Source organism: Glycine max, chromosome 8 (assembly GCF_000004515.6).
Source record: "Glycine max cultivar Williams 82 chromosome 8, Glycine_max_v4.0, whole genome shotgun sequence".
Taxonomy (NCBI): domain Eukaryota; kingdom Viridiplantae; phylum Streptophyta; class Magnoliopsida; order Fabales; family Fabaceae; genus Glycine; species Glycine max.
In genome coordinates, this window is record NC_038244.2 from 34,225,024 (window position 1) to 34,239,044 (window position 14,021).

The 14,021-nt window shown below is 29.8% G+C and overlaps 1 protein-coding gene across 1 annotated transcript; it reads left to right on the plus strand.

The window, feature by feature from the left end:
- The first annotated feature begins 1,739 nt into the window (after positions 1 to 1,739).
- LOC100783045 (agamous-like MADS-box protein AP1) lies at positions 1,740 to 8,827 on the plus strand. Its single transcript, XM_003531909.5, has 8 exons — positions 1,740 to 2,105; positions 4,148 to 4,226; positions 5,377 to 5,441; positions 5,822 to 5,921; positions 6,278 to 6,319; positions 6,470 to 6,511; positions 7,822 to 7,925; positions 8,406 to 8,827. The coding sequence occupies exons 1-8, from the start codon at positions 1,921 to 1,923 to the stop codon at positions 8,497 to 8,499; spliced, it is 711 nt and encodes a 236-aa protein (XP_003531957.1). The 5' UTR covers positions 1,740 to 1,920; the 3' UTR covers positions 8,500 to 8,827.
- The last annotated feature ends 5,194 nt before the right edge of the window (positions 8,828 to 14,021 follow it).

Sequence of the window (14,021 nt, forward strand, 5' to 3'; positions counted from 1 at the left end):
GAGTACATGTATCTCATGTTTCAGTTTTTAACCACAGCTGGATGCCATGGACACTTTTAATTCTATTCTTTTAAATGAGATACCTGGCCTATCAATTTTAAGGGTAAATTAAAACTCAGAAATCAACATACTAAAAAATTGCATGCATGTCCGCAAAAGAAAATGTTTAAGGCAGTATATATTCACTAGTGCACAAAGTTTTGACCTTAAATATTGAAATAGTGACCATACGAGTGTAATGTTTCAGATATATATAATGCTAATTATGGACTAATTAATTAAAATAGAGGATTGCTTTCAATAGGAAAATAGTAGTGTAATGGAAACCGGAAAGTGAACTAGAAAGAAATGTTAAAAATGGTCTAGGGAAAAAGTTAAGGAGAAAATGGATTATACATAATGTCAAAAATTTTATACCGCTGATTATAATTTATATATTATGTAGGAAAAATTTATTAAATTTTAAAATAATTAAAATTATAATTTATGATTGAATGATATTATAAAACAATTTTACACAATCAATTTATAAATATTAAACTTAAAAGATAAACCTAAAAAATACTATTTTTCTTTATCATAATATTAGTATAAAATAATTCTACTAAAAAAAATAATTAATATTTATAAAAATACATATAAAATAAATATTTTTTTTATAACATAATTTATTTTATATATAAAAATTAATCAAATATTTTAACTTTGGATTACTTAATTAAAAAATGATTCCTAAAAAAGACCATTTGAATATTATTTGGTGGACGAAGGGATGGACCAGAGTTCAATACTCGTGGGTTTTGGCGGCGTCAATGAGAGGATGCACGTAATGTTCGGGTCCGTACGGCATTGCCACTGTTTAAACCATCGGACACTTGAAAGCTCAAAGCAGTGACTGTGATGAGCAGCTCGCAATAGAGAATCCAAAATTCCCAAAAGCAAAAACAAAACCCAAAAAGCAAAAGAGATATCATTGTGTGGCTGTTAGATACCACAGACAGCAACATGGTAACTGACCACCCAATCCGGGCTCGACAGCGCAACGTTAGCAAAACCGCCCTGGTTTTTTCCCAAACCAGAAACCACTTTATCGCCAAACCCCAATGTGATTAGAGTGTTGCTAGGTGCACCTACTGTTATTGCTGGTGCACCCAACCTTCTTTGATAATGATAAAATTATCCGTCTTCTTTTTCCCTTTACGGATCAAGTTGATCCGCAAGTTGATTTTTAAGACTTACAGATCAAGTTAATCGGTAAGTCTTTTATGGATCAACTTGATCCGTAAGTCTTAAAAATTAATTTACCAATCAACTTGATCCGTAAGAAGCTTGCAGATCAAGTTGATCCATAAAAGACTTAAAAATCAATTTGCGGATCAACTTGATCCGTAAGAAGCTTACGAATCAAGTTGATCCGTAAAAGACTTACGGATCAACTTGATCCGTAAGTCTTAACAATCTACTTGCGGATCAACTTGATCCGTAAGAAACTTGCAGATCATCTATATCAACTGTAGATCAACTAAAACATATGCGGATCGACTCATTACATATGTGGACCAACCTGAATGAGCTAGGTGCACAAAAATATTTTTAAAAATACATAGGGATATTTTTGTCTTTTCATGTTAAGTGTTAGGTGCCCAACAACAATAATGCTGGGTGCACTTAGTAACACCCATGTGATTAGGGATATATAACAACATAGCATACTCACACTACTACTCACTGCGGTTTTTTTCTCCTCCAGAAGAAGAAAGATCCTTAAATCAACATTCTCTCTCCCTCCCTTGGTTATAATAGCAAGCTTTTCAAGCATATTTCCGGGGTTTGTTCCCTTTTCCTTGTTTAGGGTTTTCTTTGGAAAAAAAAGGTAATTAGGTATAATAATATAATTAAAGCAAAAAAAAAAAAAATAACATGGGAAGGGGTAGGGTTCAGCTGAAGAGGATAGAGAACAAGATCAATCGGCAAGTAACTTTCTCCAAAAGGAGAGCTGGGTTACTCAAGAAAGCACATGAGATCTCTGTGCTCTGTGATGCTGAGGTCGCTTTGATTGTCTTCTCCCACAAAGGAAAGCTCTTTGAATATGCCACTGATTCTTGGTAATTAATTATATATCATAGATCTCTATTTCTTAGCACGTATTCTTGCTAAATATTTTAGGTTTTACTATACTTTATATGTGCATATATCGACAAAGTTTGTAAGTGTTTTAAACCTTAGTATACTGTGTGTAATTCTTATGAATAAAAAAACATGTGTATATATCGTATAATCTCCATAGATCTCTCTGTTAAACCCTATATTTAGTGCATGAGTGTGGAGTGAGGGCGATCTATGAATATCATTTATTAATATACTTTTACATTGAGTCAAGAATTGTTCAGCCTTTTTTGTTTAATTTGTTGAAATTTTCTTGCTTTTTTCCCTTAATTTTCCGTTTAGAATGGTTTCGGTTTTGGGCTTAACAAAGCTAGAGGCCGGAGAAACTTCTTTCATCTTTGTTTGCTTCCAGAAGTCTTAATTATTTTTGGCTAGATCAAACAAATTTCTTTCTGTGATTGTGCACAAACAAACCTATCTCATATCTTAAAGAAAAATAAGCAAAAAGAAAGAACCTGTCCCATTTATGTGAAGAGTAAATTCTTCACATACTGCGTTAGAAAATAATGTGTGGTATCCTCTGGTCATGTAAAAAAAAAAAACCCTTGATTGATTTTTTTAAACATAAATTTTTGGTTGAAATATCTTGATATTTCGAAGCTTTACTCTTCTGAAATTTAGTCAGTTGTGACAGTATTTGGTTACTTGTCAAGCTCATTTCGACCTCAGGTCCTTTCAGTGCAGGACCTAGAAGCAGCACTTGCTCCATCTTTTAAAATTTTATATATATTAGTGTGCTGCTTAAAGCTGGTTGATTAACTCGTATTTTGCACATAGCTAGGTGTCATGTTCATTTTGAAGCTCAAGTCCTTTCAAATATATATCATAGCATGGAAGCAAGAATGTTGCATGCTTTTCTGTTTAATCAGGAAATAGTATATTCTTGTCCCTTTTCAGCTGATGGGTGCAGTTTCCTAGGTTAACCGTGTACATAAATTACGGAAATGAAGTTCTAATTTCTTACATTTTGGTTGAAAGATACGGGATCTCTATATTAATTATATGATACCTGTCCAAGTGAATTTTTTTTATTCATAAAATTTTGATATATCAGATATTTATAACACTTGTATATTTTACTCAACCAATTTAATTAATTTAACTAGATTTTTTTAATGTCACAGTGAAACTTAACATTTCATATTAACGAATTCTTTCTTTACATTGATTTTTATCAATTTAAATAAAAGTATATTGATTATGACATTATTGGCATTGAACAATGAAAAATGACATGATTTTTTAACTTGAAGAAGATTAAATGCTGGGAAATAAATATATCATTCATATTTAAGAGCACAAATGTTTTCCTTTCGAAATACTTATTCTGCTTGTTTTAATTATCATGATATTTCCAACGTCTAATGCATAAATTTTTCTCACCTTTTTTCTTTTCTTTTCACCAAGTTGAGTTTTCTGGTGTTAAAATTTACGAGTTATATAAGGATGAACATTTTAACTAAATAGTGAATATATTTAAGCATACGTATGAAAACGTTGTATGCAATTATAGCAATCATGTTTTATATTAACTTTGTTTTCAGGTTGGCATGAAGCATAGTAGCAAGACCTCTTCATTTTTGCATTCAATTTTTTCCAGTTTCATAAGTGAGAGTTTGAGTACTGTTTACATATATAAATGTATTAGCATTAAATTTTTAAAAATATGAGAATTTACAATTCATAGCGTACTAAATATAAAGCTGATATCAGCCAATAACACATTCAACATCATGCTAATTAAAATGAAAAACATAACCGGCAATTTTTATAATTTGAGTGAGAAGCATGCTTTGTTATCAGTTTGCTCCAGCCTGTTATTATTTAATTAATTAGTAGCTTAATTGTTATAATTTCTGTTAGTACGCATGCTTTTACGTTATCTTGCTAAAGAACTTTGAAATTATCTTCAGAGCGGTTATAATTAATTGATAGTGGAGAGAAATAAATATAGGTTTCTGTTTTAACAACTATTAAACAGCATGGAGAAGATACTGGAACGCTATGAAAGGTACGCATATGCAGAGAGACAACTTGTTGCAAATGATTCCGAGACACAGGTTTGTTATTTGTTCCACAATATTTTAGCCGAAAGACATTTACACAAATACAGGCATGAAAATGTTTAGGAAATTAAAGCTTATACTTTAGGATAATAATAATAAATAAAAAAAGCTTATACTTTAGGCAATAGTTGTGTTTTAATTTCTTTTTCATTAAGTTCTTAAAGTGTTTTTTTCCCTAAAAAATAGTACCCATGCACTTTTGTCATATTTTTCTCTTATGATTATTAAATTTATACAATCAAAAGAAGTGTGTGCATTCTTTCAATGTATGAAAAATATACGAAAGATAAATCTAAAAATGATATGATTTCAGTCAATTAAATTATTGTAGAAATAAATATAAAATGTAAATTTTGTGAAAAATATATTACATGTTTTAAAAAAAATTGATGAGATTGTTGATAATGAAATTATAAAATTTTAAAAAAAATTATTTAGAATTGATTACTTTTATACATGGCAGATTAAGTGATTTCTACACTCGAAATCAAATTTAAGAAATTAAAGTTAAGTTGTATGAAGATAATTTTTATTTAATATTAAGAAGTTAAAGTAAATTAATATTTCAATTTTGGACTAAAATTGTCTAAATGTTGAACATTTAATTTAATATTATGATTGTTTAGATATTAATGAATTAATTTTAATTTCAGAATTTAAAAAATTCTAGTGAGAAATGATACAACAATTTACATTCTGAATTATATAAAAAAAAATTGAATATTTTTTTTCAAATACATGTATTTCTTATAAAATAGTTTTAACAATTTCAGTCATTATTGTTTACGTGAAATTAATTTTTTCAAATTAAAAAATAATAAAAATTTTACTTAAAATCCATAATGTCTCAGTAAAGATTAAACGAATTAGTTTTATTACGAATTGGAAAAGAAATGTTAAAACAAAATAAACACAATACTTTAATAAGTAATTTTACATCTTAAGAAGTTTAAAAAATAGATTATAAATAAAATTATAGTAACTTTAATAATTTATTTTAATTAATTCAGAAATACCTTATTTTTAAATTTGCCATGCAGTTGTTGTTCTCTATGATTTAAAGTGATGTAATCAAACTGATATGTAGAGATTATTGTCTCAATCCATTTTAAGAAAGAGAGCAGTTAGTTGTGTGTTTGTGCAGGGAAATTGGACCATTGAGTATACTAGACTCAAGGCAAAGATTGACCTTTTGCAGAGAAATCATAGGTATATGATACTGGCCGTATACTTAATTTGTTATTGGATTTAATTTAGACTTAATAAATTTTTTATTTTTATAATTTAGTATTTTTTATTTTTGTTTTTTTAATTTTTATTTTTATTTATTCTTTATAAAATATTTTTGTTTCGTTTTTTGTTTTTAAAATATTTTAAATAGCATTTTGAATAGTATAAGTAAAAAAATGTTATTTAAAATAGTTTAAGGACAAAAAATAAAATAATCACATTTTATAATAATTAAAATAAAAAAAATACTAAGTTATATTAAAAAAGATATATTTAAACCTTTAATTTATTTCTCTTGAAAAAATCTTTTGTTGGATTTCAACACTAACTAGTCGCACTGAATTATTAATTATTAACAGGCACTATATGGGAGAAGATTTAGGTTCAATGAGCCTCAAAGAGCTTCAGAGTCTGGAGCAGCAGTTAGATACTGCTCTCAAGCAAATTCGTACCCGCAGAGTATATATATAAAACATACAACTAATTGTGATACTTCACCTTTATTCTTAATTTAAAAATTATGAATTTAGAATGTGTATTTATTCTTTAAAATTTAAAATTATTTTTTTATCCCTAAATTTTGATAATTTTTTTTTAATTTTTAACATAATAAATTAATATTTTATGATAATTTTTAGATTATATAAATTATTTTTTATTTTTTAGCCATTTCAATTTATATTTTATTTAAAACTGACATATATTCAAGTAAAAAAATTCATTCATGGGACAAAGAAAAAATATATTTATAAGAATAATTGTCCTTATTATCCTCTAAGTAGATCTGCAGCCACTAATTATACATTTAATAACAGAACCAACTCATGTACGAGTCCATTTCGGAGCTTGAGAAGAAGGTACTTACTCAAATCTTGTCACAACTTTATGCAGCTAGGTCTCTGTATGGTTGTAACGGTTCACCGTAATAAGTTTCAGAGACCAATCTTGATTATGCGTGTCCCTCTAGACAAATCAGCCTGACATGTGCTCTACTTGTACTGTGACAGGAGAAAGTGATACAGGAGCAGAATAACATGCTTGCAAAGAAGGTGATAGAGATTATTATTATATACTCAGACATTTTTTCTTTTGCATCAAATTTAATCGTACTACTGTTTAATGCTTCTTAATATGGACAATTTTTCGTAGTAGTAATGCTTAAATTGGACAATAAGTCTTAAGTTTATCGTCAGAAACAAAAATCAAAGAATACATGAGTATGAAGGTTATAGATGACTTCAAAAGTGTCTAAGTGTTGTTGTTTTTTTTTTTTTTTAATAAACAGATCATAGTATTTATTTATTGTTTGTTTCAATAGAAATGAAAGAGAAAGAAAATAGGAAAACTGGAGATAAGATAAGAATACTAATTTTTCACTATTTGTTTGGTAAGCGAAATAAGGAAGGAATTTACTTATGTGAGACTTACCACAAAACACTTTCCTCTTAAATTGGAATAAAATGAAAATAAAATTACCCCTTCTTTTTTATTTTATTTTTTGTTTATAAACAATTTTTAAAAAAAAATAGGTTTATTAAATTAAAAAATTACATTTTTCTTCTATTCCTATCATTCCCATTTTGTTGTTTATTTCTTTCAATTTTTTTCATTCCTAATTCAATCAAAGCATGAGTGTTGATACATGGACACTCATATATATTAAACACTTCATCAACATTTCTCTTGCCCCTATCATATCACTTGTTTACACTTTTCTCTTGTCCATCTTTCTCTCTTTATATATATGGTCATCTATTATTAGTGTACATGAATTATTTTCTTAATATTTAAGTTAAAATAATTCTAACAAGCTTTTCCAATACACTCTTGTAGAGTGATTTGCACACATATTTTAAGAACTAAAACTTTTTTATGATTTTATACATACTTCTTATCCTAAGTTCCCTTCCATCTTGTTATACTAAATTGTAACCAAATCGACTTAATTAATTCTTAAGTTTGACCTTATCAATATCAACAAAATGCTAATGGTCGTCTCTGTGATTACTATGTAAAAACAACAGTTTAATTTCTTTGATGAACCTAAACCAACGAATGATATTTGTGTGTATGTAGTAAAGTTACATTCTATTTCCCTTCATATTTTGCTAAATACATACTCGTCTGGCATCTTATTATAGTTGATGATGCTAAAGTTCACAATTGCTTATGAAATTATTGAAACTTATATAATCACCTAAGATTTGAGGAAGACCAGGAGTTTGATTGTTATACTAATTATACTAACGAAATGGTAGCGTATAATGTTGACTAGCCCTATTTCATAGAAGGTCGATGCATTCTTGATTGACTTATATATGCGTAATTCTAACACATATATTGTGTGAATTGAAATTAGATCAAGGAGAAAGAAAAGGTTGCAGCTTCGCAGGCACAATGGGAGCATCCAAACCACGGAGTTAATGCATCTTTCTTGCTACCGCAGCCACTTTTGAACATGGGGTGAACTTTCAATGACAATATATTATAATTATGTTACATCTTCGTTATATATAATTAATATATATTTGTCTTAATTATATTTTTTATCTTTAACTTAGCGTATTTTATTCCTTAAATTTTAAAAAATTTATGAATTTTATCTCATTTATTTATCCATTAATAAGCATAAAAATGGAGATAGAATTTGCTAAAAAATAAAAAGTTGGAATACAATTTGTCAAAAACTAAAAAAATCGAATGTAAAATTTGTCAAAAATTAAAAAAATTGGAGGTACAAAGCGTAATTATATTAGAAGTAAAATGATATAAAATCCAAAAATTTCTTAATTAAAGTTATGAGTAAAATACGTTAAATTAATTTGTTAAGAGTAAAATTCACTAAAAAATTAAGGATAAAAAATACAATTAAATCTATATATTTGAACTGGAAAATATCATTTTTCTTTATTAGTTCCTTATAGTTTAATATTGTTTTTGCAGTGGCAATTACCATGATGAAGCACCAGAAGTAGGGAGGCATGAACTTGACCTGACTCTGGAACCATTATATTCCTGTCACCTTGGATGCTTTTGAATACTTTCTTAGAGGTGGATGATATTATATAACTATATATGTGGTATGGCATTTGACAACATATTTGAGGGCTTATATATGCCTCTATGTTTTGTGGTTTTCCCTAATCTGAAGACGCTAATGTTTATTGTGTGTTGTAAGTTCATAATTTGGTTAGGCTTTCTTAAGTGGAAGCTTTGCTATATATATTTAAGTTCCTGAAAGACAAGTCTCGTATTTGAATTAATTATGCGATGAATTTGTTTTTGTTTGCTAGTAATTGATGGAATCCTAATTTGTGATCTAATTTTTAGTATCAATAAATTGGGAAACATACTTGAGATTCTATGAAATTATGAAAAATAAGAAGGAAAAAACGAAAAAAGTAAATATAAAGAACAATGTCACAATCTTGAAAGATTGATAAGTTGGGGATAATTCGTTACAAAGAATAAAATTCTTTGATAAGAACCTAAAGTTTCACACAAGAATCAAGAGATATTCTCCTAAATGTGTCTCATCTGAAATTTCATCAAAACTGTCAACAAAGTATTTAAGGAGTCTATTTATAACTCTTACTAATAATTATAGATGAGCCCAAGGTCCAATAGTTAATCTAATAATTAAAAGACTTAAAAATAACAATAAAAAAGGTAGCAACCTATTACAAGTCTAAAAATAGACCAAAAAATATAATTAAAAATGAAAATAAATCTTATCCTAAAAGTTGACTAAACTAAATAAATTTCACTTCTTCTCTTTCCTCCACGAGAGAATTTAGTCTCTTGTCAAGCTCTTATTAAAATCTCTGCCTTCTTGCTTAAGTAATTGGTCCATCCAAGTTGAACCTACCCAAGTCAAATTCTTGCTCCTTGGATAGTCCTCTATCATACTCTCCTTCTTGGGAAGAATTCACTCTCAAATTGTTGTCAAAGGTACCTGCATCACAAAGTCAAATCAATAACATTAAAAGTGTTGCTCACACCATAGTTTAATGATAAAACAATTTCATATGCATTATAGTTGATGCGCTTTAAAACTTGAAAAGAATCATCTCCCTTTTCTTGAAGTTTAGATTTCCTTTTGGAAGTAAACCTATTCTTCCTCCAGTGAATCCAAACCCAATTAACCAGTTTGATAACCATTTTCTTTCTCCCCTTATTGGAATATCTAGCATATTGTTCAATCTTTTTCTCAATTTTTGCTTTCCCCTTCTCATGCAAACTCTTAACAAAATAGGCTTTAGTAAGCCCATCCCTATTCATCATAGCAAAAGTGTTAGGCAAAGGTAACAAATTAATAGAGGAACTGTAAACTACCTCAAAAGGAGAATAAGAAGTAGTAGAACTTACTATCCTATCATAAGAAAATTCAGCATGGGGTAGGCATTGATTCCAAGCTTTCAAATTCTTACCTACCAAGCACATTAGAAGTTGAGATAGGGTTCGATTTACCAGAATGATGGGCATAGCACATGGACTCAAACTTTCTCTAACCCATCCTTTTTCCATCAAGCTCTCCACTTGTCTTTGGTTCTCTTTTGTTTCTTTTGGATTACTTCTATATGTTGGTCTATTTGGTATGGAAACTCCCGACATGAGATCATTTGGTGCTCTATCCCTCTCAAAGGAGGCAACCCATGGGGGGGTCTTTGGGGAAGATGTCTCCAAACTTCTTTAGTAATTCTTTCACACCTAGAGGAAAATAACTAGCAACAGAAGACAAACAATAATCATGAGGCATAACTACATAGGTTGCCTAACTAGCAACATTCTCTTCACCTCTTTTTCTCTCATGAACAAGCTCTATATTTTTCTCTCTTGATTTTCATCTTTTTTTTTTTTTTTCAGTTTCACTCTTTTTTTATCTCCACTTTTTTCTTTCTTTTCTCTCCTTTCATGTTTCTCTCTCTTTTCATCAATTTTGTTTTCTCTTCTTTTCTCTTGGCTATCTTTTCACTCTTATTTTTATTTGATGCTCACAAACCTCACTTGGAGACAAAGGTTTAAGGGTAACCTTTTGCCCTTTCTGTACAAATGAAAATTTGTTTGTGACACCATTGTGGACAACATCCCTATCATACTGCCAAGACCTTCAAAGTAAAAGATGGCTAGCCTCCATAAGGACTACATCAAATAGTATCTCATCAACATATTTTCCAATGGAGAAACATATCAAAATTTGTCTATCTACAACTAGCTCCCTATTCTCACTCAACCATTGTAGTTTGTAAGGCCTAGGGTGAGGGGAAGTTTTCAAAGCAAGCTTTTCAATCAATCTTTGGCTAGCTACATTAGTGCAATTATCCCCCATCAATAATCCGAGAGCATATTTTCCCGATGACCATGCACCTAGTATAAAAAATGTTCTCTCTTTGAGTTTCATCTCTATCCTTACACACACTACCCATTAACCTCATAACCATCAAAAGATCACCTTCCAGGGGTTGTAGATCACATTCACTTTCACTCTCACTAGAATAACTAGAAGAGCTAGAAGAAGATGCACTAGTGATATCCCCATACCCAACACAATCATAGTCCTTTTGTTAGGATATTGGGAGGCAATATGACCCTTTGCCAAACACTTAAAACATTTAATAGAATTCACTTTTGAAGAAGGGGGAGTAGGGTTAGAATTATTTTTACCAAGGGCAACACCTTTTTCATGAGATTTGAATGAAGATCCTCCCTCCTTCTTGAATGTTTCCTCTTATCCTTTCAAGTTGAAGAGCCATAGAGGGACCTCTTGTATATTTGCTTCCCCTTTAATTGTTGCTCCACCTTGATAGCTTGATGAATGAGATCCTCCAAAGAGGCATAATGGGGTAACTTTACAATGTCTTGGATCTCCTTATTGAGACCATGCAAAAACCTTGCCATTGTGGCCCCTTGAGACTCCTCAATTTGAGCTCTAATAAAGGAAATCTCCATCTTTTTGTAATACCCATCCACACTTCTATTTCCTTGAATTAGTCTTCGAAGCTTGTTATGAAGGTCTCTCCCATAATAGGACGGCACAAATTTCTCTCAAAACTCTCTTGATGTCTTGCCAAGTATTAGTCAAAGGCCTTTTCATCCTCTCAACATCACTCTTCACTTAATTCCACCACACTAAGGCATATCCCGCAAACTCTAGGGAGCACAATTTGATCTTTTTCTCTTCATTGTAGTTATAGCAAGCAAAGACTTGCTCAACCTTCATCTCCCACTCAAGATACACTTACGGATCACAAGTCCCTTCAAAAGTAGGGATCTTCACATTCACTCCCTCAATCCCTTCCTTTCTTTGTCTACCTCCATATCTTCTATGATTTCTCCTCTCGCTATACCTCTCATTCCTCCATCCTCCCTCATCCTCTTCATACCCCTCATTCTCCATGAGAAGTATTAGATGATCTTACCTCTCTTATTTGCTTTATATTTTCAATCCCACTTAAAGCTTCACTAGTCCTGTGTATTCTTCCCAAACTCTCCTTAATTTCCTTTGATCACTAAGTTTAATCATCTCCTCTATGAGCCTTGCCATTTTTGGAGATGGTGGAGTAGCATCTCCACTTGTAGAAGCCATACCTACCATTAAATTTAGTGCACAAGTAAAAAATAGAATAGGACCTCACCACCCATCTTAGTGTTTCTCTCAAGTTCACTCACGTATCACTCTTTCAGGGCTTTTTTCTTTTATAATATGCACTCTTGCCTTTTACCACTCTTGCTTCTCTTCAATTCTTATGAAGAACCTTCAAGCTCAAAATCAAGAAGTATTCAATGTGAAATATGTCACAAATCAAAACTCAAATCAAGAAGCCAAGAATATAAATACTCAAGGAAAAAATTAAGGAATTTAAAGACAAATAGAAATAATGAAAGCAATACTCAAAAGGAATACCAAGGAAGACAACAAACTAGAAGACTCCATAATCAAGAAAAAAGAATTGTCCAAGAATTGAACTATACTAGATGTAAATAACCAATAAGACATAATTTTTTTTAAATATAGGTATGTAAGAACTAGAAGGACTCTGAATGCAAAACTTTATTTTTTTGCATTTTTTTCTTTTTTTTTTTATCTCTACACTTTTTTTTTTGCACAAAATTCAAATTTGAATGCAAATATATGATTGGGTAGATCCAAATCTAGATTGTAACAGAATTTTCACTACAAATCTAAAAACTACATTTCTTTCTTTTTTTAATTCTTTCTTTCCTTTTTTTTTGCACGAATTTTGATACTATATTTATAAAAAAAGAAGATTAAAAGATATTGATACTAGATATAGTTCAGAAAAGAAAAATAGACTCAAAGAAATAAAACAAAGGAAGATGAAATAATAATATAGAGATAAACAAAAGTGACAGAACAAACAAAGGAAGAAACACACAAGAAGAAAGAAGACACAAAGGATAGATAACACCTGATTTCAAGAACCGAAGTTCTGGTACCAATTGATGGAACCCTAATTTATGGATCCAATTTATAGCATCAACAAACTAGAAAACCTATTTGAGACTCTCTGAAATTGTGGAAAATAAAAATGAAAATACGGAGTTAGAAAAGAAGATGGAAAGAACAACGCCCCAATCTTGAAAGATTGATAAGTTGAGGATAATTCACAACAAAGAATAAAATTCTTTGATAAGAACCTAAGGTTTCACACAAGAACCAAGAGAAACACTCTATTAATTGTGTCTAATATGAAATTTCATCAAAATCGCCAACACAGTATTTAAGGAGTCTATTTATAACTCATAATACTAACCCTAAATAAGGCCCAAGGCTCAATAACTAATCTAATAATTAAAAGACTTAAAAATAACAATAAAAAAGGTAGCAACCCATTACAAGTCCAAAAATATAATTAAAGATGAAAATGAATCTTATTCTAAAAGTTGGCTAAAATAAAAGAACTTCACTTCTTCTTCTCTTTCCTTCATGAGAGAATTTAGTCTCTTGCCAAGTTCTTCTTAAAATCTCTTATTTCAAGCCCACTCAAGCCAAACTCTTCCTTCTTGGATAGTCCTCTATCAGTAACAGTATATGATTACTTTAAATCGACTGTATAACTTGGCAGGCATTTGATTTAGTTTAAATATATGATTTTTAAAAGAGGTGTAAATTGCCTTAGAAATTTCAAGGAAGGAATTTATTTTCTATGACATTCTTATACATATTGTTCCATTAAGCTAAAATTATTCTGATAATATGTGTGTGTGTATATATATATATATATATATATATATTAATATATTTCCTTTTCTTTTTTTAGTTGGAATATGTTAGCAACTTACCCCAAAACTTAAGACTAAAAAACCATTTTTTTTAATTCAAATTAATTTATATTAGGAATAATAAAATAATTTGAAGTAGCATTTAATTTTAAAACAACTAATTTCTCTTGTCTCTCCTCTCTCACAATGCTACCAACCGGTTGAACATCCCTAGCACATTGAGGATTGTGTTAATGTTGATGCTGATGAAAAGAAAAATAAAATTAAGTGCTTTATTAATATTTTTACAGTTCTTTCCATACTGAATTTGATTGT